Below are 23,715 nucleotides of genomic sequence, written 5' to 3'. Positions count from 1 at the left end.
TAAGGAGCCAATTCTATATAAACTTCCTCTTTACCACATTTACTAAGCTCTCAATTTCTTAACATTAATAGATTAAAATTTTTTATCATATTTATTCCAACATAGAAAGGAATAGCATAAACTCTGTGACCTAACTCACATACTCTGCTTTTGAATAAATTACAGGGTCTGTCACCTACTGACTGCTGTACATTGGGCAAATTACTTTACCTCTTATGCCTTAGTTTCCTCATTTGTAATACAGTGTGTCTATCAGATAGGATTGTTAGGAAGCTTAAATGACATAATCCACATTAAGTACATAAAACAATGCCTGATTGGGACGGCTGGTTAGCTCAGGTGGTAAGAGTGCAGGGTGCAGTGCTCGTAACACCAAAGTTGCTGGTTTGATTCCCACATGGGCCACTGAGGTGTGCCCTCCACAACTAGAAAGAAACAACTACTCAACTTGAAGCTGATGGGTTCTGGAAAAACACACAGTTCCCTCCAAAAAACAATGCCAGATTCATGAAATTACTTAATAAACATTCATTAATGTTGTTTTATAATCTTAAAAGAAACTTCTAATTGAAATAAGAAACATGATTTACAAGGAACCTAGCAGATAACAGACATACTGCTAAGTGTTTTAAATATATCAACTCCAAAACGTATAAAAGGAAACTCCAGAACCCCAAAATATTCTACTGTGTCTCACTGTCTCTCTGAGAATATCTGAAACTTCAAACTTAAAAAAAACTCTTTAGAATGTCCAAATAATCTAATGTTTTGATCTTAATGACATGAAATGTTATATTAAAATGGTATTTGGGGAACATTCTTAAGAATAAGAGGGGTTCCACATAAATGCTAGGTAAGGGACACTTGAAGGGATGGAACCTATAAGTAAAGAAACCCCTGAGATTAAGAGTACCTTTTCCTGGTCATTTAATCTATGACAAAGGAGGCAAGAATATACAATAGGGAAAAGACAGTTTCTTCAATTAATGGTGTTAGAAAAACTGGACAGCTACATGCAAAAAAATTAAACTGGACCACTTTCTTACACCATATACAAAAATAAACTGAAAATGGATTAAAGGCTTAAGTGTAAGACCTGAAATCATAAAACTCTTAGAAGAAAACATAAACAGTAAACTCTTTGACATCGCTCTTAGCAATATACATATATATATATATATATATATATATATATGTATTTATATTTATTTATTTGATATGTCTCCTTGGGTAAGGGCAACAAAAGCAAAATTAAAACAAAAAGGCAACCTACTGAATGGGAAATGTTATTTGCAAGTGATATATCCAATAAGGGGTTAATATCCAAAATATTTAAAGAACTCATACAACTCAACATCAAAAAATCAAACAATCTGATTAAAAAATGGGCAGAGAAATGTTCTCCTAAGAGGACATACATATGGCCAACAGACACATGGCCAATAGAAAAGATGTTCAATATCACTAATAATCAGAGAAATACAAATTAAAACCACAGTGAGATACCACCTCACTCCTATCAGAATGGCCATCTCCAATAAATTAACAAACAACAAGTGTTGGCGAGTATGTGGAGAAAAGGGAACTCTTGGGCACTGTTGGTGGGATTGTAAATTGGTGCCAGCACTATGGAAAACAATATGAAGGTTCCTCAAAAAATTAAAAACAGAACTACCATACCACGCACCAATTTCACTTCTGGGTATTTATCTGAAGAAAACAAAAACACTAATTTGAAAAGATACTGTACCCGTGTTCACTGCAACATTATTTACAATAGCCAAGATATGGAAGTAACCTAAGTATCCATCGATAGATGAATAAAGATGTGGTGTACACACACAAATGACATATTACTCAGCCATAAAAAAAAAATAGTCAATTGCAACATGGATAGACCTAGAGAGGATTATTCTAAGTGAAATAAATGAGGCAGAAAAAGACAAATACCACATAATTTCACTTATATGTGGAATCTAAAACAACAGAACCAAACCAAACCAAACCAAAACAGAAACAGACTCACAGACACAGAGAATGAACTGATGGTTTCCAGAGAGGATGTGCAAAAAGGTGAAGGACATTAAGAGGTACAAACTTCCAGTTATAAAATAAATAAGTCATGGGGATATAATATACAACACAGAAAGTAAAGCCAAATAGTATAATAACTTTGTCACTTTGTCTAGATGGTCACTAGACTTATCATGGTGATCACTTTGTGTTGAATCACTATCTTGTACATTTGAAAATAATATAATACTGTATGTGAACTATAATTTTTTTTTAAAAAAATACCTTTTCCTTTTAGGAACGGGTTGTGTTCTAAAGTTATTCTTTTTTTTTTTTTTTTTTTAAAGATTTTTATTGGGGAATTGGGGGGATGGGAACAATGCTGGGGAATTGGGGAAAGGGGAACAGACAAGTTGCTGTCGTTTTGTTCTTCAGTCTAGTTGTGGAGGACGTTGCTTCACTGGCCCAAGTTGGCACCATCATTGCGCTCTTCTCTGGCGAGGCAGATCAGTCGCCGGCTTCTGGACGGCCGCTCACTGCGGCTGCTGGCCGCTCACGCTGGCTGCTGGCTACACACAGTAGCCCGTGGCAACCTACTGCCACAGGGGCTGCAGCCTACGCCGTCGCCGGCGACTCATGGCAGCCCAGCTCCAGGTTGAGCTGTTGTTCAGCACCTTAGCTGTAGAGGGCAGTGTCACTGGCCCTCATATGTGGGATCCGAACCGGGGCCCTCTGGCATCCCAAGCGAGTTCTTAACCATCGCGCCACTCGGCCGGCCCTAAAGTTATTCTTTAACAAAGTTCCTGGAATGACTTATCTTGGCCATGCAATATCAAAATAATGAGATAAAAAAGTACTCATACATAAATAGGACTCTGGGGACTTATGAATTCTAATAGAAATAACAAATCTAAGTTAATTTGTACATTGGCTTCCATTGATATTTCTTATTTTAAAATTAATGTCTCCATGATTCTCACAAATATATATTAGCAAAATGTAAGAAATACGAGTATCATGTGTTAGGACACTAAAATGGATATTTTTTCCTAAGTCACTAAGAATTCAATTTTTTCAAGTTTTTATATTAATAGTTTAAAAACTTTGTCTTCCTTGATTATATAAAAGTATATCTGTTGGAAATAATTCAGACATTAGAGCATATAAAACTTAAAAAACTTAAAGTCTTCTGTGATCCAACCTGAGATAAATACCCAGTTTAGTATATAGTTTTTGCATGTTGTTTTCACATTCATATAAAATATACAATCTGGTCTTTTTTAATGATGGAAACATCCCATTCTTCAACCTGTTAATTATGAACAACTTTCCCCCACATAATTTGGAAAATTTTCAATGTTTGTATAATAGACCTACTTGATTCCCTTCATTGGCTGCACAGTTTGCGTTACATGTCTGCACGATAACTTAATTCCTACTCATTGGCATTTGGGTTCTGCCGAGGGATTTGCTTTCACAAACATTACTGTCATCCCTTGGAGAGAATCATTTGGTGTACCTATCTGAGTACTATGTGGGAGCATATTTCTTGTCATTGAACTACAGTGTCAAAGGAAATGTCATCAGTGGGAGATGAATGTACTGTCCCACACCAGGCTGCATGTATTATTAGTCTTTAGAACTCTTACCAATCTGTTAGGCACTTTTAAAACTACTAAATTGGGCCGGCCGAGTGGCGTGATGGTTAAGAACTGGCATGAGGTGCCAGAGGGCCCCAGTTCGGATCCCACATATGAGGGCCAGTGACACTGCCCTCTACAGATAAGATGCTGAACAACAGCTCAACCTGGAGCGGGGCTGGCGGGAGTTGTCGCGATGGCGTAGGCTGCAGCCCCTGTGGCAGTGGGGTGCCATGGGCTACTGTATGTAGCTAGCAGCCAGCGTGAGCGGCTGTCCAGAGGCCGGCGACTGATCTGCTTCAGCTGGGAAGAGTGCAATGATGGTGCCAGCTTGGGCCAGTGAAGCAACATCCTCCACAACTAGACTGAAGAACAAAAGATGATAGCAACTTGTCTGTTCCCCTTTCCCCAATTCCCCAGCACTGTTCCCATCCCCCCAACTCCCCAATAAAAAAAAAAATCTTAAAAAAAACCAAACTACTAAATTAACGCATTTCCTTATGTCTTTTGGCTGCTTTCCTTCTATAAATGATATATTTGGTCCTTTACCCATTTTTATAGTGTTACATTTTTCCTAGACTTCAAAGAGCTCTTTGTATATTAGAAATAGTGGTCCTTAGACTGTTTTATTAAACTAATTGATATTTTCAATTGCAAAATGATAAAAATGATCTTTTTTTTTAACGGCTAATAATGGGTTTTATATCACACATAGAAAGGACCCCATTCCAAGCCTATAAATGAATAAAAGATTGTAGGTAACACAGTAAATGTAATTATGTTAGAAACTACTATTCTGTTCTTGTATCTTACTTATTTTGAATATGGAGTGAGGGAGAGTACAGGTTTCCCCTCCCCCGCAAATGGTTACCAGTTTTCCCAGTATCATTTGATTCCACCCTCTGATACTGATTTAAAATACTACCTTTATATCCTGTGACTTAATTTTGAAAAGCTAATTCCTTTCACTGGCTAGTCCTGAGGTAATATCTCAATTTTTTTAAAATGTATTTTTAAAATGCAATATCTGTCAGTGAAAAGCATCATTTTCTTTTCTTTCTTTTTTTTGGGACAGGAATGCATGTTTTTATTGGTGACTCTGATTAATTGTTAAGGATCTTGGACAAAGTCCATACTTTATTTTGGAGCAAAAGAATAGTATAAGATTATTATAAACAACTTTACTCATATGCCAAAAAGTAGGGATTTTAGATCATCAAGATAGGTGTGACTCCAGATCCTCAACCCTCTAATTCAGACATGTGTATAGCTTCCTAAATGTGAAATTGAAGCACTCCTCCACATTAAGCATTTCTAGGATGTATCACCAATAGAGGAAGTGAAGTATCTTTCCTCTTTCTCTAAGAATTCTTGCTTGAAATTTCCATTTGACATGGATGGTTGCCATTTAATCTGCCAACTTCAGTTTATAAGAAAACATAATAAAGTGAGAACCTTTAATTAATTAATTAGCTAACCAATCAAATTTTTACTAAGTAGGTCCCAGGGTGATTATGCCAAATATGGTTCTTGACCTCACAGAATATACTTCTACATGGAAATAAAGACAAAACACATGTTAGTAAACACTAAGCTTGTTAGTAAAGATACAGAGAAACAGAAATTTTCATATAGTATAAATGTTACAGAGAAAATTTAAAAGGGACTGAGAATGATAAATAAAGTAGCCACTAGCTACATGTCGTCACTAACCATTTGAAATGTGGTTAGTGTGACTGAAGAGCTTAATTTTAAACTTTATTTAATCTTAATTAAACTCAATTTTTTAAAATAATTTTTTAAGTTTTCAATTACAGCTGACATAAAATATTCTATTATTTTTGGGTGTACAACATAGTGATTAGACATTTATATAACTTATGAGGTGACCACCCCAATAAATCTAGTACCCATCTGACACTATACATAGTTATTACAATATTATTGACTATATTCCTTAGGCTATACTTTAAATTCCCATGACTATTTTGTAACTACCAATTTGTACTTCTTAATCCCTTCTCCCTTTTCCCCAACTGCCTCCAATCTGGCAACCACCAAAATATTCTCTGTATCCATGAGTTTGTTCTGTTTCTTCATTTATTTTCTTTTGTCCCCTCGAAGTACATTTTGGGTTTCTTTGGGTAAATACTTAGAAGTGGAATTATTGGGTCCTTCTTTGTCTCCTGTTATAGCCTTTGTTTTAAAGTCTATTTTGTTTGGCAAAAGTATTACTACCCCAGCTTTTTGTGTGTTTCTATTTTCATGAAATATCTTTTTTTTTTTTTTTTAGCTGAGCCATCCCGCCACCTGTTGGCAGCTCCGCGGCTGCTCAGCTCGGGCTGACTCGAACCACTGTTGCTCAGAGCTCAAACTCTTGAGCGAGCTCTTAACCAACTGAGCCACTCAGCCGGCCCATGAAATATCTTTTTCCATTCCTTTACTTTCATTCTGTGTGTCTTTTGATCTGTAGTGAGTCTCTTGTAGGCAGCATGTGTAAGGGTCTTGTGTTCTTGTCCATTCAGCCCTCTTGTATCTTTTGAGTGGAGCATTTAATCAGTTTACATTTAAAGTAATTGACAGATACGAGCTATTAATCATATTTTTTTATCTTTTTGTCCCTTCTTCTTCTTAAAGAAGTCCCTTTAACATTTCTTGTAATACGGGTTTGGTGGTGATGAACTCCTTTAAGCTTTTTCTTATCCAGGAAGCTCTTTAACTGTCTTTCCATTCTAAATGACAGCTTGCTGGATAGAGTAATCTGGGTTGTTAGCCCTTGCTTTTCATCACTTTGAATATTTCCTGCCAATCTCTTCTGGCCTGCAAAGTTTCTGTTGAGAAGCCAGCTGACAGTCTTATGGAAGCTCCCTTCTAGGAAACTAACTGCTTTTCTCTTGCTGCTTTTAAGCTTCTTTCTTTGTCTTTAGCCTCTGGCATTTTAATTATGATGTGTCTTGGTGTGGGCCTCTTTGGGTTCACCTTGTTTGGGACTCTCTGTGCTTCTTGGGCTTGTTTATCTATTTCTTTCTCCAGGTTAGGGAAGTTTTGTTATTTCTTCAAATAAATTTTCAGCGCTTGCTTTCTTTCTCCTTCTGGTACCCATATGAGGACTGGCCATGACTACAGTGGAGGAGCAGCTGTGCAGGGTATGACCCCACATAGCAGGATTTGCTTTATTGGGGGTCTGGTGCCTGCCCAGTCTGCCATTTGGGTGTGTTGTGCTAGGAGGCAGCTGGTGGTGCTCAGTCTGAAGCCAGCCACCAGGCATGCTGGCCCCAGGATCTCCTGGGAGGGGCTCCACTGCAGGCCAATTTTAGCTACAGCCTGTGCCCTTTCCAGGCCACCTGGAATGAGCCACAAAGCAATCCACAGATGGATGCCATCTGCGCTGGGCTTGGAAGGCCTGGGAGAGGCTAAGCTGTGACCCAAGGCTGGCTGCCACTAGTGCCCAGCTTGAGGCTGCTTAGCAAGAGGTACAAGGCACGCCAAGGCCAGATGCTGCTTGTTTGGGATTTATGAACCTTTGAGAGATTTTAGGAAAGTCCACAGCATGAGTCCAAACAGGCCGTTTATATGGAAAAGACACTGGAAGTGGCTTGAGTAGGCCCAAAAGTTGGGTGGTGCGGAGTTTCGACGAATCACCAGGGCAGAATAATGGTGTTAACCAGATTGATGGACACTCTGATATGGTGCCCCACTGCTTCTGCACACTGGGAGGGGGGGCTCAAAAAAAGAACAATGGCTTCTGCCAGCACTTCTGTCTGGGAGAAAGATGTCCCTCCAGCCCTCACCCTGAAGCTAGACAATTCAGTTCCTCTCCATATGTCCCTGGTGCCTTCTGAGCTGCTGCCCCAGCGCTGGAGTTCAGAGCAGAGAGTGGGTCCTTCAGTGAGTAAGCCCTTCAAGAGGAACACCTGGGTCTCCAGCTGCTCTTTGTCTCACTCAGTCACAATCTAAGTTGCTTTTCACAGCCAGAAGTTGTGGGGACTTCTCTCCCCAGCATGGGAACCCTGGACTGGGAGCCTGGTGTGGGGCTGTGGCTCTTTGCTCCTCTTGTGAACCTCCATAAACGAGATATGCCTGCTGATTTTTAACTGTCACACATGGGTGTGGGACCAGTTCATTCTGTGCCTCCACCCTTCCTACTAGTCTTGATGTGGCTTCTTGTGTATGTCCTTAGTTATCGAATTTCTGTCCAGCTAGAATGTAGGCGGTTTTCAATGGTGGTTGCCCTGTAGTTCAGTTGTAATTTTGATGTGACTGTGAGAGGATGCAAGCACAGTGTTTAATTTGCCATTTCAAAAGCATTCTTGATTATTCTTTTTCTCTTCTTTTCCTGGTGTCTCTCACATACTTATTCTTTCATAAGAATGCTAGAATAATTTTGTCAAATACCAAATACAATTTATTCAAGGTCTTGTATGTCCTTTAGTAGATGGACTGTTGTGCTTCCCACAGGTTCCATATATCATTTTAAGATCATTTCTTAATCTATTTTGTTGTTAATGTGAATTAGGTATTTTCTTCCATATAATTTTTCTAACAGCTCCTAAAGTACATTCAATGTTTTCGTTTTTACCTTCAAAAGTCTTATGAATTATTGTTGTTTATATAACAAAGCTATTATATATAGATTTTGAAATTTCTACTTGTTAAATTCTGTTTCAAAAACTTTTCAGTTAATTTCTCTCCTATTATCTGCAAAAAACATCTTGCCTCTTTATTGTCAACATTTTTGTTACTTTTTTTGTTTGTTTGTTTTTTGTTTTTGCCTGCTACCTGTTGGCAGCTCAACGGCTGCTCAGCTCAGGCTGGACTCGAACCACTGTTGCTCAGAGCTCAAACTCTTGAGCGAGCTCTTAACCAACTGAGCCACTCGGCCGGCCCTTTATTTTTGTTACTTTTAATTGTCTAACTGCATTGGCTACTTTTAGAAAAATGTAAGTAAAGGTATAGCAAGCACCTTTGTTACGTGCATGACTTGAAAGGGAATTTCTTTTATAGGCTTTAGGCACAAAAATCATTTAAAAAAAATCATTTTGAGGAAATATCCAACTTTTAAAAACTTAAGAACATTAAGACAGTGTACTTTATCAAATAATTTCTTCTTTAATCTATTAGTCTAATGAAATGTATTAGGGAGTTTTCCTAATTTTGAACAATCTTAGAATAAACTACTTGGTTATGTTCTTAAATAACTAACTTGGTTCCACTTATAAAAATACTTTTCTCCCCAAGTATTTTTTGTATCAATATTTGTGAGACTGAACTACAGTATTTGTTTTTATTTTGTCAAGCTTTGGAATCAAGATTATTCTGTAAATAATAATTTGTTTACAATTGTAAAACAAATTGGGAAGTTTCTCTGTTCTCCATGCTATGAAATAATTTATAAAGCATTATAATTACAGGTCCCTTAAAGGGTTAAAATAATCTACTTATAGAATTATCTGACCTTAATACTCTTCAGGGTTAGCTCTTTGACATTTAAAAAAATTTCTTCATGTTATTGTCCACTTATATATCTCTTCTATATTCCACTTTAGTAATTTGGATTATCACAGAAAATTATTCATTTTATTCAGGCTTTTGAATTTATTAACAGAAATGCATAAACCTTTAAATTTCTTCCACATTTTGTACGTCTGAGCTTAATTCCCTTCTTTTCTCTTTATTAGAATAGTTGGGAGTTCATTTCATTGGACTTGTCAAATAATTAGCACTTGGATTTACTTTTAAATTCTACTGCTCTGTTTAGTGAGTATTAATTTCTGTCTTTCCTTCATAGTTCCCTTTTTGTGTCTGGCTAAGGTTTTATATTGTTATTCTTTTTCTAATGCTGAATTTGAATACTTTATTATTTTCTGGAATAGAAACTTTGAAATTAAAATTCTTTTCTGTGTGGCTATTACCTACATACCTTTTCCAAGTTAAAACTGTCTTCAGTTCGACTGTCCTCTGAGTTGTCTGTGTTCTTCTCATCCTCCCCTTTATCTGCATTTGCAAATACAGAGGCCACTCGGACCACAGGCAAGGGCACATCCCGAGGAACAAACCTAACTGAGCTGATAGGCATGGTCCACAGTTTAATTTTCTTAAAAGATTTGGTTTTGGCAGAATACCGTGATTCACAGACAAAAACATCCTCATCTCGAAAGTTTTCTGGGCATAATTTAAAGTATTCCTGGGGGATATAAAAATAAAATTAATTAGGTGAGTTTTCTGAAAACCAATCAACCAAAAAACCAAAAATACACACCAACCAAGCTAACGAAAGTTAAACTATTAAGACTTTCTGACAGTTAACAACAAATGGTAAATGACTAGAGATCTAGTAGTATTTTCTTGCTTCAGAATGATTTTATTAAATGCATACTCTTTAGCTTACATAGCCCTTTGAAAATATATTAGTATTTCATACAGCTATAATGTTGCCTAAAGCTGTGGCGCAGGGCTTATGTGCCTATATCAGATAGATGAACAAAAAGTACACATTGTTACCTAAAAACCACACTGACAATTTATAATGATCATTCAGAAAATATAATCCTTAAAAATTAGTCTGGCAATATAAAAATTGCCATACAATGTAGACTGCATACAGCTACATAGTATAGGTAGCAAATGGTCTTTCACCTTCATATTCAGGTTAATGTCTTCCTAAATCTTTACATACAGCCATATAGACACAGCTTAAATTTTTCTTTTTCCCCAAACAGTTGAAAACAGAGCTTGTAATTTTATAAATATAAATTTTTTGTGTGTAAACTTTATTCCCATGGAATCATTTATAATTTGGGGACTAGTAAGTTTCTTACCTTCACAAACATGACCACACATTTTCCTAGAATTTTACTAACAGGAACTTTATTGTAATAGTCACTCTTAAAAACTTCTTTTTCTAGAAATTTTCGTGTAGCCAGATGGAATGTTTCATTTGGCCGATAAAACCAACAGCCATATAACCATTTTTCACCTCAAAAACAAAAAGAATTATCATGAACAGAAATCACATATTATTTGCAAAATAAGCAAATACTCCATCCATTCTGCGATGGCCTGAACCTACCAATGTGCTTTTTGGGCCACGGTTCCTTATTATCTTAAAAGAAATAATACTTTAAAATAGTGAAGTGTAATAAGGCCTAAATAAATGCCATTTTCCCCGTCATATTAAAAGATGCATAATATATAGAATGAGGAAGGTGATGACACCTATTCTTCTCTGCTGGGGTCTGGACACACCTAAAGCTGTGCATGTTAATAAGGATATAAATATACTGAGGGGCATTTTTGGCACTCAGGTATAGAAATACAAAAGCATGTCACATGATAAATAGCTGAAAAAATTGGATTGCCTGAATCATGTCTGCCTGCTTTGGGCTTCATTAACTCCTATTTATTCTACATGTCTCAAGTTAAAGGCAATTGTTCTAGGAAGCCTTTTTTTTTTAAAAGATTTTTATTGGGGAATTGGGGGATGGGAACAGCGCTGGGGAATTGGGGGAAGGGGAACAGACAAGTTGCTATCCTTTTGTTCTTCAGTCTAGTTGTGGAGGAAGGAAGTCTTTTTGAAATCAAATTCTAAGCCAAGGCACATGTGTCTCTATAATAATTTTTTTTTTAAGGTTTTATTGGGGAATTGGGAGAGGGGAACAGCGCTGGGGAATCAGGGAAGGGGGACAGACAAGTTGCCGTCCCTTGTGTTCTTCAGTCTAGTCGTGGAGGACGTTGCCTCACCAGCCAATGTTGGCACCACCACTGCGCTCTTCCGGGGCGAGGCAGCCGCCCGCCGGCCATTGGACAGCCACTCACGGCAGCCCACGAAAGTGCACACCAGCTGCCGGCCAGTCCCACAGCAGCACAAGCCGATGCCAGTGACCTATGGCAGCCCAGCTCCAGGTCGAGCTTCCGTTCACCATCTTTGCTGCAGAGGGTGCAGCGTCACTGGTCCTCATGTGGGATCCAAACCGGGGCCCTGCTGCTCAGAGCTGGCATCCCAAGCCAACTCCCAACCAACATGCCACTCGGCTGACCCTCTCTAAAATAACTGTTATTTTTATTGGAGTGGTTTTGCCAGGGGCAAAACATAAGCCTTTGCTTTTCTGAATCTCTGCCATCCTATAGAGTTTGGTTTATATGTGTTTTTAATAAGTATTGTTGAATGAATAAATCTCAATTAGACTTCAAGAAGTTACATTTCTTTTGATTCAACTGTACCACTGCCCCAGTGCTAGCTCCTGTGTTTTTCATATAGTGGATGCTTACTTTTATTTACTGACACATTGTAGAACAACTATTGTTAGAAGATATAAAAATGTCTGAGTTACGTTTTTCTTTCCTGAGACCAAAGAGTAAAATCGTCACATCTCTCCAATCTTCCCTTTGATTTAAAATGAACTTACCAGCAGAATCTTCCCACAGTCTTTCAATACAGACTATATGTGGTTGTAGGTTAGCCTCCGCAGGCTCTACATAGACGTAATCTCCAACATGATACATGCTATTCTTAAAGCTGCAGTCCTGGCTGTATGTGCGATGTAAGCCTGAGAGGCCTGCAGCACCCGAAGAATCTTCACTTTTTTCAGCCTCTTAGGTAAAAAAGACAAAAAGGTTCTCATTAAAGGGGATGTTGGAATCAGATGTAGAATTCAAACAACATGTTAATACATTTAATTCTTTTCTAGATATTCAAAGGCAGGATTCAGGACAAATACTATGATACCCATATTCCCAATAGCCTCTACTCAAAATTGCCTTCTTTAATTATAACCAACTGCCATTAATTTAAATACATACATACATAAAGGATTACAAAATAAAAATTATAGTAATAATATATGCTCAACGTAGTCACTCTGGATGATACAGAAAGGTATAAAGAATCAAATAGGTCACTTGCAAATCATGTAATCCTAGAGATAATCTTGTATGTACTTCATCTCCATCTTAATGCCTTTGAAATTTTTTCCCCTAAAGTTTATTACATGGATATGGCACAATTAATGGATTCATTGGATTGAGGAAACATGGAATATGTACATTATATAACATACTATAAACTATATATGAATACACTTAATATATCATGAGCATTTACCAAGATAAAATGTTTTCCAATACTTTTATTTTTGTTAAGTTTTTTTTTTTAAGCTGAGCCATCCTGCCACCTGTTGGCAGCTCAGCGGCAGCTCAGCTCGGGCTGGACTCGAACCACTGTTGCTCGGAGCTCAAACCCTTGAGCGAGCTCTTAACCAACTGAGCCACTCAGCCGGCCCTAAGTAAGACTTTTTAATGGCTCTAGTACAAGCCATCATTTGCAAATCCATAGTTTTTTGGTTTTCTGTTTTGGTTTTGTTTTTGTTTTGAGAATAAAGCTCTGCCCACATCTTTGATTACTTCCTTAGGATAATTTCCCATAAATGGAACAGCTGGAAGTAAGCATTTTAAATGTTTTCTTAAATGCATATCCAAACTGAGCCCTAAAAGTCTATACCAATTTAAGTCCCTCATTGTTTGGCTACAAGGAGTCAATCAGTTTCTCTTTCCTTCTCTAACACTGGTATACTAGACATTATACTTTTGTTAAAGCGTTGCAGTTTTGGTGGAAAATGTTATCTAGTAGTTGATTATTTAGATGAATCCCTGAGACATACACAGCAGATTCACAAGGTTGAGAATTTTATGCCAGCAGTAATGCTGTCAACTGGGCTGAAACGGAATGGAGAGTACAAAATGAAAGAAGGCTGTTAAACCCCCCAAATTCTAGAGACAGGAAAACAGGCTGATTAAACAACTCAGCTGCAAACACAAACTACCTTTCATGAAAAAGGATGATTAGAGGGCAGAGTACTGAGTGAGCCACAAAGGCTATTTCCAGGCCCTGAAGCCTAAAGAAGATTGCCAGGCTGGGTTTTGTAATTGCTTGGGATTGATGACTTTTTTTTCGTCCATTTCTCCCTTTCAATGGGAATGTCTCCGTTATCCTATAGTCCCATCACTATATTGTAGGAGCAGAAAACTTGTCTTTTAGTTTCATAGGTTCACAAATGGAGAGGAATTGTGTTCCAGGATGGCTCACACTCAGAGCCTCACCCATGGTACCTAATTTAGATGTTTAAATAATGAGATTTGGGATTTCTGAGCTGATATTTAGATGAGATTTTGTTACCTGGTAGAGGAATGTTACTGTAACAAACATCTAAAAAAATATGGAAGTGACTTTGGAATCCGGTAGTAAGCAGAGATTGAAAAAATTTTGTGGAGCATGACAGAAAACTTGTCTGAGGTTGTCTTGAGTAGACTGTTGGTAGAGAAATAGACAACTTGGCAGTTGAAGGCTCAGAAGGAAATAAGAGGAAATGTCATTGGAAAGTGGAGGAAAGGGGATCCTTATTATATGTATATATAGTGGCAGAAAACTTAACAAAGTTATATCCTGCAGTTATTTGGATTCTAGGCCTCCTGAGCTGATCTTTTAGTTATCTTTTTCTCCATTTGTTGTTGTTCTACTCCTTCAGAAATTTCTTCAACTTTATCTATTATTCGTTCTCTAAATGTTTCCTTTTTGTTATTAAAAAATTTTTAATTGAATAAATTTGATATATAATGTGTAAATTTAAGGTGCACAAAGTGTTACTTTGATACATTTATACATTGTTGCTATTGTAGCAATATTTATCATTACATAATTATAGTACAATATCCTAGTCTATATTCATTATACTGTGCATTAAATCTCTATGGCTTATTTACTACTTGTTGCAAGTTTGTACCGTTATACAACATCAATCTTATCCCATCCCCCATTGCTATCATTTTTTAACAGCTTTATTGAAATATAATTCACACATCGTATAATTCACCCATTAAAGTGTACAATTCAATGGTTCTGGTATACTACATATTTATTTTAAAAATTGTGATAAAATATATATCATAAAATTTGCCATTTTTGGACCATCTTTAAGTGTATAATTCAATGGCATTAATTACCTTCACAGTGTTGTCCAACTATAACCACTATCTATCTATTGCCAAAACCTTTTCTCTATTCCAAACGGAAACTCTAACCATTAAGTAACAACTCCTCATTTCTCCTCCCCCAGCCCTAGTAACCTCTAATTTTTCTGTTTCAATAATTTGCTGTTATAGGTACTTGTTATAAGTGGAATCATACAATATTTGTCCTTTTATGTCTGACTTATTTCATTTTTTTAATTTTTATTTTATTTTTTTTTAATTGGGGAATTGGGGGGAGGGGAACAGACAAGTTGCTGTCGTTTTGCTCTTCAGTCTAGTTGTGGAGGACGTTACTTCACTGGCCCAAATTGGCACCATCATTGTGCTTTTCCCGGGTGAGGCAGATCAGTCGCTGGCTTCTGGACGGCCACTCACTGCGGCTGCTGGCTACACGGTAACCCATGGCAACCCACTGCCACAGGGGCTGCAGGCTACACCGTTGCAGGCGACTCACGGCTGCCCAGCTCCAGGTTGAGCTGTTGTTAAGCATCTTAGCTGTGGAGGGCAGTGTCACTGGCCCTTATATGTGGGATCCGAACTGGGGCCCTCTGGCGTCCCAAGCCAGTTCTTAACCATCGCGCCACTCGGCCGGGCCTGATGTCTGACTTATTTTAGTTAGCATGTTTTCAAGGTTCATCCATGTTGTAGCATGTATAAGACATTCATTATGTTTTATGGCTGAATAATATTCTATTGGATTTATATATATATATAGCACATTTTGTTTATCCATTCATCTGTCAATGGATGTTTCTGCCTTTTGGCTACTGTGAATAATGCTGTTGAGAACATTGGTATACAAGTATCTGTTTGAGTCACTGCTTTCAGTTCTTCTGGGTTTATACCTAGGAGTGGAACTAATGGATCATATGGTAATTCCATGTTTAGCTTTTTAAAAAAGATTTTATTGGGGTATTGGGGAAGGGGACCAGCCAAGTTGTTGTTCTTCAATCTTCGTTGCGGAGGGCGCCAGTCACCATCTGGCTTCCCGTCGGCAGCTCGTGGCCTCTAAGCTCAAGGTGCTGTGTTCAATCTTAGTAGCAGGTGGACGTAGCCACCATCCCATGCAGGAGTTGAACCAGCAGCCTTGTTGTTAAGAGCGTACGCTCTATCCACTGAGCCATCTGGGCGGCAGCTCAGCTCAGGGCGCCAAGTTCAGTCTTAGTTGAGGGAGGGCGTAGCCCACTATCGAACAGGCAATCTTGTTGTTACACCAGCTGTGCCATTCTGCCACCTGTTGGCAGCTCAGTGACAGCTCAGCTCAGGTGCAATGTCACTGGCCCATGTGGGAATTGAACCGGCAGCCCTGTTGCTCAGAGCTCGCGCTCTTAAGCCAACTCTTAACCAACTGAGCCACTCGGCTGGCCCCCATGTTTAGCTTTCTAAAGAACTGCCAAACTGTTTTCCATAGTGGATACATCACTTCGCATTCCCATCAACAACGTACGAGGGTTCCAATTTCTCCATATCCTCCTCACACTTGTTATTTATTTTGATAGCCATCCTAAAGGGTATGAAGTGGTTATCTCAATTGTAGTTTTGATTTGTATTACCCTAATGATTAATGATGTTGAGCTTTTTTTTCATGTGCTTACGGCAATTTGTATAATTTCTTTGGAGATATGTCTATTCAAATCCTTCACCCATTTTTGAATTGTGTTGTCCTGTTGTTGTTTAATTGTAGGGGTCCTTTATATATATTTTGGATACCAGAACCTTATGAAACATACGATTTGTTAATATTTTCTCTCATTCTTTGGGTTTGCCATATATACATAATATTTAATTCAGCTACATAATTATATAAATACAAATGACATAAACATGTTTGGGACAAATACAGCTGACTCTTGGTAAGAATTTAACTCTGCTAGTGGGTAAAAAACATACAGAGTGGAGGAGATTAATCCACTAGCCCTGAGCATCAGTCACTTTACACAGGGAAGGAAGAGCATGAATTAATCCAGTGAATCCAATTACAAGAACTTCTATGGCTGTCAGAAATGGGATTTCAGAGATGGTGGCTCTGGATGGTGACCAGGTGTAAGAAGTGATTTATGACAGTAGATATTTGATCTTGGCCTTATCTTCCTTTAGGTTATCCTTTTGCTTGTCTTCTGTCTCTCTTTCCTAGCATTTCTTTCCATTTCCCTAGCCATGAGAACTCAAAATTATTAAGTCCTCCCCCAGTTTTTCCTGTCAAGAGCCTCTGCTCAGAAAAAAGTGGTGTTCTCACCTTCAATTAAATATAAGAGGCTAAAATAGAATGAGTCTTCCATGATTGTTTATTTTTATTTTAAAGACTTTTATTAAAAATATAGCTAACATACAATATTATATTAGTTTCAGGTGTACACCATAATTATTCAACATTTATACACCTAAAAAACTGATCACCACAAGGTCAGCAACCACCTGACACCATACCATTCTATCACAATATTATTGACTATATTCCTTATGCTTTACTTTACATCCCCATGACTACTTCATAACTACCAATCTGTACTTAAAAATCCCTTCACTTTTCTTTTATCCTTTCCCCAACCCTCCTCCTACCTGGCAACCACCAACTTGTACCCTGCATCTGAGTCTGTTTCTGTTTTGTTTGTTCCTTTATTTTGTTCCTTAGATTCCACATATAAGTGAGATCATTCAGTATTTGTCTTCTGTATGACCTATTTCACTTAACATAATACTTTCCAGGTCCATAACGTTGTCGTAAATGGTAAGATTTCATTCTTTTTTTTTTTCCGGCCAAGTAATGGTCCTTGTATGTATGTACCACCTCTTCTTTATCTAATTGTCTACTGATGGGCACTTAGGCTGCTTCCATATCTTGGCTATTGCAAATAATACTGCAGTGAACAGGAATGCAGCTGTCCCTTCAAAGTAGTGTTTTGGGTTTCTTTGGATAAATACCTCAAAGTGGAATTGCTGGGTGATATGGTAGTTCTATTTTTAATTTTTTGAGGAAACTTCACAGTGTTTTCCATAGTGGCTGTATCAATCTGCAATCCCACCAACAGTGCATGAGAGTTCCCTTTTCTCCACATTCTCTCCAACACTTGTTTGTTGATTTTTTTCAATTAATTAATTTTTTTTAATTGGGGAATTGTGGGAGGGGAACAGTATTGGGGAATTGGGGAAGGGGACCAGCCAAGTTGTTCTTCAAAGGCTCATGGCCTCTATGCTCAAGGTGCTATGTTCAGTCTTAGTTGCAGGTGAGCATAGCTACCATCCCATGCCGGAGTCGAACCTGGCAGCCTTGTTGTTAAGGGTGCACGCTCTATCCACTGAGCCATCCGGGCGGCAGCTCAGCTCAAGGTGCCGAGTTCAGTCTTAGTTGCAGGTGGGCATAGCCCACCACTGACCAGGCAGTCTTGTTGTTAGGAACACGTGATCTCACCAGCTGAGCCATCCTACCACCTGTTGGCAGCTCAGTGGCAGCTCAGCTTGAATGCAGCGTCACTGGCCCATGTGGGAATCGTACTGGAGGCCTTTGTTGCTCAGAATTCGTGCTCTTAAGCTAACTCTTAACCAATTGAGCCACTCGGCTGGCCCCCATTTGTTGATTTATTGATGATAGCCATTCTGACAGGTGTGAGGTGGTATCTCACTGTGATATTACTGCATAATTTGCATCTCCCTGATGATTAGTGAAGTTTAGCATCTTTTCTTATATCTATTGGCCATCTGTATGTCCTCTTTGGAGAAATGTCTATTCAGGTCCTCTGCTCATTTTTTAATTAGATTGTTAGTTTTTTTAAAAAATGTTGAGTTGTATGAGTTCTTTATATATTTTGGATATTAACCCCTTATTGGATATATCATTGGCAAATATCCTCCTATTCAGTAGGTTGTCTTTCTGTTTTGTTGATGGTTTCCTTTGCTGTTAATACCTTTTTAGTTTGACGTAGTCCCACTTGTTTATTTTTTTCTTTTTGTTCCCTTGTCTGAGGTGACACATACCAGAAAAATATTACTAAGAGCCACGTCAGAGTTTACTGCCTATGTTTTCTTCTAGTTTTATGGTTTTAGGTCTTACATTTAAGTCTAATCCATTTTGAGTTTATTATTGTATATGGTGTAAGGTGGTCTAGTTTCATTTTTTTGCATTATCTGTAGTTTTCCAAGCACCATTTATTGAATAGCTACTCTACCCCATTGTATATTCTTGCCACCTTTATCATAGATTAAATGATCACATAGGTGTGGGTTTATTTCTGGGCTCTCTATTCTGTTCCATTGATCTATGTGTTTGCTTTTATGCCAGTACTATGCTGTTTTGATTACTATATCTTTGTAGTATAGTTCTATATCAGGTACTGGGATACCTCCAACTTTGTTCTTCTTTCTCAAGATTACTAGTGGCTATTCAGGGTCTTTTATGGTTCCATATAAATTTTAGGATTATTTGTTCGCATTCTGTGAAAAATGCTACTGGTATTTTGATAGGGATTGCACTGAATCTATAGATTGCTTTGGGTAGTATGGACAGCTTAACAATGCCAATTCTTCCTGTTCACGAGCTTGATATATGCTTCCATTTATTTGTATCTTCTTCAGTTTCTTTCTTCAATGTCTTATAATTTTTGAGTACAAGTCTTTTACCTTTTCGGTCGAATTTATTCCTAGGTATTTTATTTCTTTTTTGGATGCAATTATAAATGGGATTGTTTTATTAATTTCTTTCAGGTAATTCGTTATTGGTGGATAAAAATGCAACCGAATTCTGAATATTAATTTTGTATCTTGCTACTTACTGAATTCATTTAACAGTTCTAATAGTTTTTTGATGAAAATTTTAGGGTTCTCTACATATAGTATCATGTCATCTGCAAATTCAATTTGGATGCCTTTAATCTCTTTTTCTTGTCTGACTGCTGTGTCTAGGACTTCCAATACTATGTTGAATAAAAGTGGTTAAAGTGGACACCCTTGACTAGTTCCTGATCTTAAGGAAAATATTTTTAGTTTTCACCACTGAGTATGATATTAACTGTGGGGAGTTTGCCATATTTTAATTTCCAAAACATTTTGTTGTGTGTTCATTTTTTTTATGGCCTCCTATTCTTGTTTTAAGGATGCAGTGGCTTGTCATCTCTCTAAAGGTCTAAATTTTAGTTTAGGGATATTTTTTTGTTACTTTTACTCCTGCTTTAACTTTGTTTCCGCCAATGTCTTTTTTTCTCTGTTTTGTTCTGTATTATATCTTAGAGACTATTGTTAAATATTTGGTCCTATTTAAATAAATACCTGTTCCTATTCAAAAATGAAATGCTAACAAAGCTGATTAGAAGGTCCCTATGTATACACAGACCTGGCTGACTGATGGATTTCATTGGGGATTTCCAGACGTTATTATCTTCAGTGTTTCCCCATTGCCTGGTCCATTTCCCAAGAGAAAAAAAATCTCCTGTTCTTGAAACTATAAGCCTGACTGCCAGCATTCTAGGAGCTAAATAGTTAAGAGACCCAGGGGTCTCACTATTTAGTATAAATCCTTTCACAATCCCCCTCTTCAGAGCTGTAACCCTACTCTTAGATCTTCCTGGTGTCCCTAAGTCTAGGCTCTTTAGGATGAGCAATCACAGGAAGGCAGGCTCTGTTAAGTTCTTGCTCCTGCACTCATTAAATCTAAGGGCTCAGAGCAATGAGTCCCAGACTTAAGTGTGCATTATAGCAACCTATAAGACTTGTTAAAATATAGACTGCTGGGTTCCACCCTCAGAGTTTCTGAATTGGTAGGTCTGGAGTGGGACCAGAGAATTTGCATTCCTAACAAGTTCTCAGATGACATTGATGCTGCTTGCCTAGAGGCCACACTGTGTGAACTGCCTTAGGAGCAGCTAGCTGTCCCTTCATTTTGTATTGCCAAGAAAAGTGTCAACTAAACTTAAAAAAATTCCTACAAAAAATTTTGTCAGTAGAAACAATATGTGTAGTCCCAAACATCATACCCATTATAGCACTGGCATTTTCTGTTTTTTCTTTCACTGATTTCCATTCTGATGTTTATTATTTCCTGTATTTTGGGTTTGAGTTGCTCTTTGTTTTATAACTTCTTGAGGTAGAAGCATAGATTTTGGATCTTTATTGCTTTCTAATATACACATTTAAAGCTATAATTTTTCTTCTAAGAACTGCTTTAGCTACAGCCCATAAATTTTAGTATATTGTGCTTTCATTTTCATTAAAGATTTTTTTTTTAAACTTTATTGGGGAACAACCATGGTCATTGGTTACACATTGCTTTCATGCTACAATGGCACAGTTGACTTTTTTTTTTTAAAGGGGGGGCACAGCTGACAGTGGCCCATGTGGGGATCGAACTGGCAACCTTGATGTTGTCAGCACAATGCTCTATCCAACTGAGCTAACTGGTCACCCTCATTAAAGACTTTTAAAATTGCTCTTGTGATATCTTTGATCCATGGTTAATTAGAAGTATACTGTTTAATTTGCAAATATTTGGGGATTTCCCAGATTTTTTTCTGTTGCTGATTTCTAATCTTATCCCATTGTGTTCAGAGAACAAACTTGGCATAATTTCAATCCTTTTAAATTTTTTGAAACTTGTTTTATGACCTGGTATATGATCCATCCATCTTGATAAGAGTGTGTATACTGTAGTCACTGAGTGTAGTGTTTTAAACATGTCAGGTCAAGTTGGTTGACAGTCCTTGTCTTAGCTCAGGCTGCTGTAACAAAACCCACCATATACTGGGTGGCTTAAACAATAAACATTCATTTCTCACAGATCTGGAGGCTGGGAACTCCAAGATTAAGGCACCAGAAAATTTGGTGTCTGATGAGAGCCCACCTTCTGGTTCATAGATAGTGGTCTCTCCTTGCTCTTCATCCACTTATAACTGTATTAATTCCAATGTGGTGGCTCTACCCCCGAACCACATCCAAACTTAATCACTTCCTAAAGGGCCCACCTCCAAATACCATCACACTGGAGATTAGGCTATAACATATGAATTTTAGGGGGACATAAACATTCAGTCCATAGCAATGCTATTTAAGTCTTCTGTATTTTTGCTGACTTTTGGTCTAGTTGGTCTATCAATTGCTGAGAAAGGAGTACTGAGATTATAATTGTTGAACTATTTCTCTTTTTAATTCTGTCAGTTTTTGCTTCATGTATTTTGGGGACCCACTGTTAAGTGTATATACATTTATAAATATTGCATGTTGCCAACGTCTTGACCCTTTTAACATTATGAAATGTCTTTTACCTCTAGTAATATTTCTTCTCTTAAAGTCTACTTTTGATATTAATATAGCCACTCCAATTCACTGTTATTATTTTCATGGTATATCTTTTCCCCTCCTTTTCCTTTCAACCTATTTGTCTTTGAAACTAAAATGATCCTCTTATAGACAACATATAGTTGGATCTTAATTTTTAAGTTCAGTCTGATAATCTATGCATTTTGATTGGAGTGTTTAGTTTATTAACAATATGTAAGGTAATTGTTGATAGACTGAATTCATGCCCGCTATTTTGCTATTTGTTTTTTAATGTCTTTTATCTTTTTGTTCCTTTTCCTCCTTTAGTGCCTTCATTTGTGCTAAGCAAACATTTTCAGATTATCATTTTAATTCCTGTGTTGACTTTTTTTACTATTTTTTAAGTTACATTACAATATGCATCTTTAACTTATCACCATCTACTTCAGGTTAATACTGACTTAATTTCGTTGAATATTACAACTTTGCTCCAATATAGCTCCATTCCTTTGTAATATTACTGTCAAATACAGTGAGTTCTCACTTAGCATCAATAGATTCTGCAATTTCAAGCAAAATGACATATAACAAAACTAGTTTTACCATAGGTTGCTTGATATAAACAAGTGTTAAGTTCCTATGGCATTTCATCAACATTATAACGAAACGATGTTCTATAAATGTTATAAACCTAACAACAGCATTGTAATTATTCCTTTAAACATTCTGTTTTTAAAATAATTTTTTTTTTTTTTTTTTTTAGCTGAGCCATCCTGCTACCTATTGGCAGCTCAGCGGCTGCTCAGCTCGGGCCAGAACTCGAACCGCTGTTGCTCAGAGCTCAAACTCTTGAGCGAGCTCTTAACCAACTGAGCCACTCGGCCGGCCCTTAAAAGAAATTAAGAAAAGTGAAAAAAATGCAGACATAGTCTTTTATATTTACCTACATATTTACCATTTCCAGTACTCTTCAGTATTTGTTGTGGATTTCGTTACCATCGAGTGTCATTTTCTTTTGGCCTAAAGCTCTTTAGTATTTTTTTATAGGGAAGATCTCCCAGCAGTGAATTCTCTGTTTTTATTTATCTGGGAATATCTTATTTCAGCTTTATTTCTGAAGGATAGTTTTGCTGGATATAAAAAATTGTTGGTTCTATTTTTTTTCCTTTGAATATCATGCCACTGCTATTTGGCCTCTATTATTTCTTAGGAGCCATTATTATATTGTTGTTTTCTTGGATGTGATGAGTCGTTTTTCTGCTTTCAAGATTTTTTCTTTCAGCAGTTTCATTATGATGTATCTAGATGTGGTTCCCTTTGTGTTTTCTTATTTGGTGTTCTTGGAGTTGTACATTAATGTTTTCATCAAATTTGAGACATTTTCAGCTATTATGTGCTCAAATACGTATCTCCCCTTCTTTTTCTTCTCTCTTCTCGGAATCCCATTTTAAGCATACTAAGACACATGGCATGAAGGGTTGCTCCTAAGTCTGTAGAGCTAAGGGTCAGCCAATGATTTAGGTGAACACTGTACTCAAGTACCTCTAATCTGGAAGGATCAACCCTCTGATGATCAATCTGTATATGTGGCTTGGGGGATGCATTCAAAGTTGCAAACAACTTTCAAGTATCCCTTGCATTTACTTTTTGTCTAGTTCTCATATCCTTCTTGCACACACATAGTTTTCCAGCTATCTAAGAATGTGTGGGGCCGGCCGAGTGGCTCAGTTGGTTAAGAGCTCGCTCAAGAGTTTGAGCTCTGAGCAACAGCGGTTCGAGTTCTGGCCCGAGCTGAACA

At 37.4% G+C, this 23,715-nt stretch overlaps 1 protein-coding gene across 11 annotated transcripts in view; it reads right to left on the bottom strand.

Moving 5' to 3' along the window:
• The window catches only part of PBRM1 (polybromo 1), a 119,809-nt gene that overhangs the window by 30,687 nt on the left and 65,407 nt on the right, over window positions 1-23,715 (bottom strand). For all 11 annotated transcript variants that reach the window (XM_019628098.1, XM_019628099.1, XM_019628094.1 and 8 more), the window contains 3 exons: window positions 12,059-12,244; window positions 10,472-10,629; window positions 9,574-9,837 (listed from right to left, as the gene is read on the bottom strand). In XM_019628098.1, the coding sequence (XP_019483643.1) occupies window positions 9,574-9,837; window positions 10,472-10,629; window positions 12,059-12,244 (608 nt within the window). The remainder of the gene's footprint in view (window positions 1-9,573; window positions 9,838-10,471; window positions 10,630-12,058; window positions 12,245-23,715) is intronic.

The sequence above is a fragment of the Hipposideros armiger genome, unplaced genomic scaffold (assembly GCF_001890085.2).
Source record: "Hipposideros armiger isolate ML-2016 unplaced genomic scaffold, ASM189008v1 scaffold_748, whole genome shotgun sequence".
In the NCBI taxonomy this organism is placed as follows: domain Eukaryota; kingdom Metazoa; phylum Chordata; class Mammalia; order Chiroptera; family Hipposideridae; genus Hipposideros; species Hipposideros armiger.
Note: the sequence above shows the minus strand (reverse complement) of the source record. Positions and strands in the feature narration are given on the sequence as shown.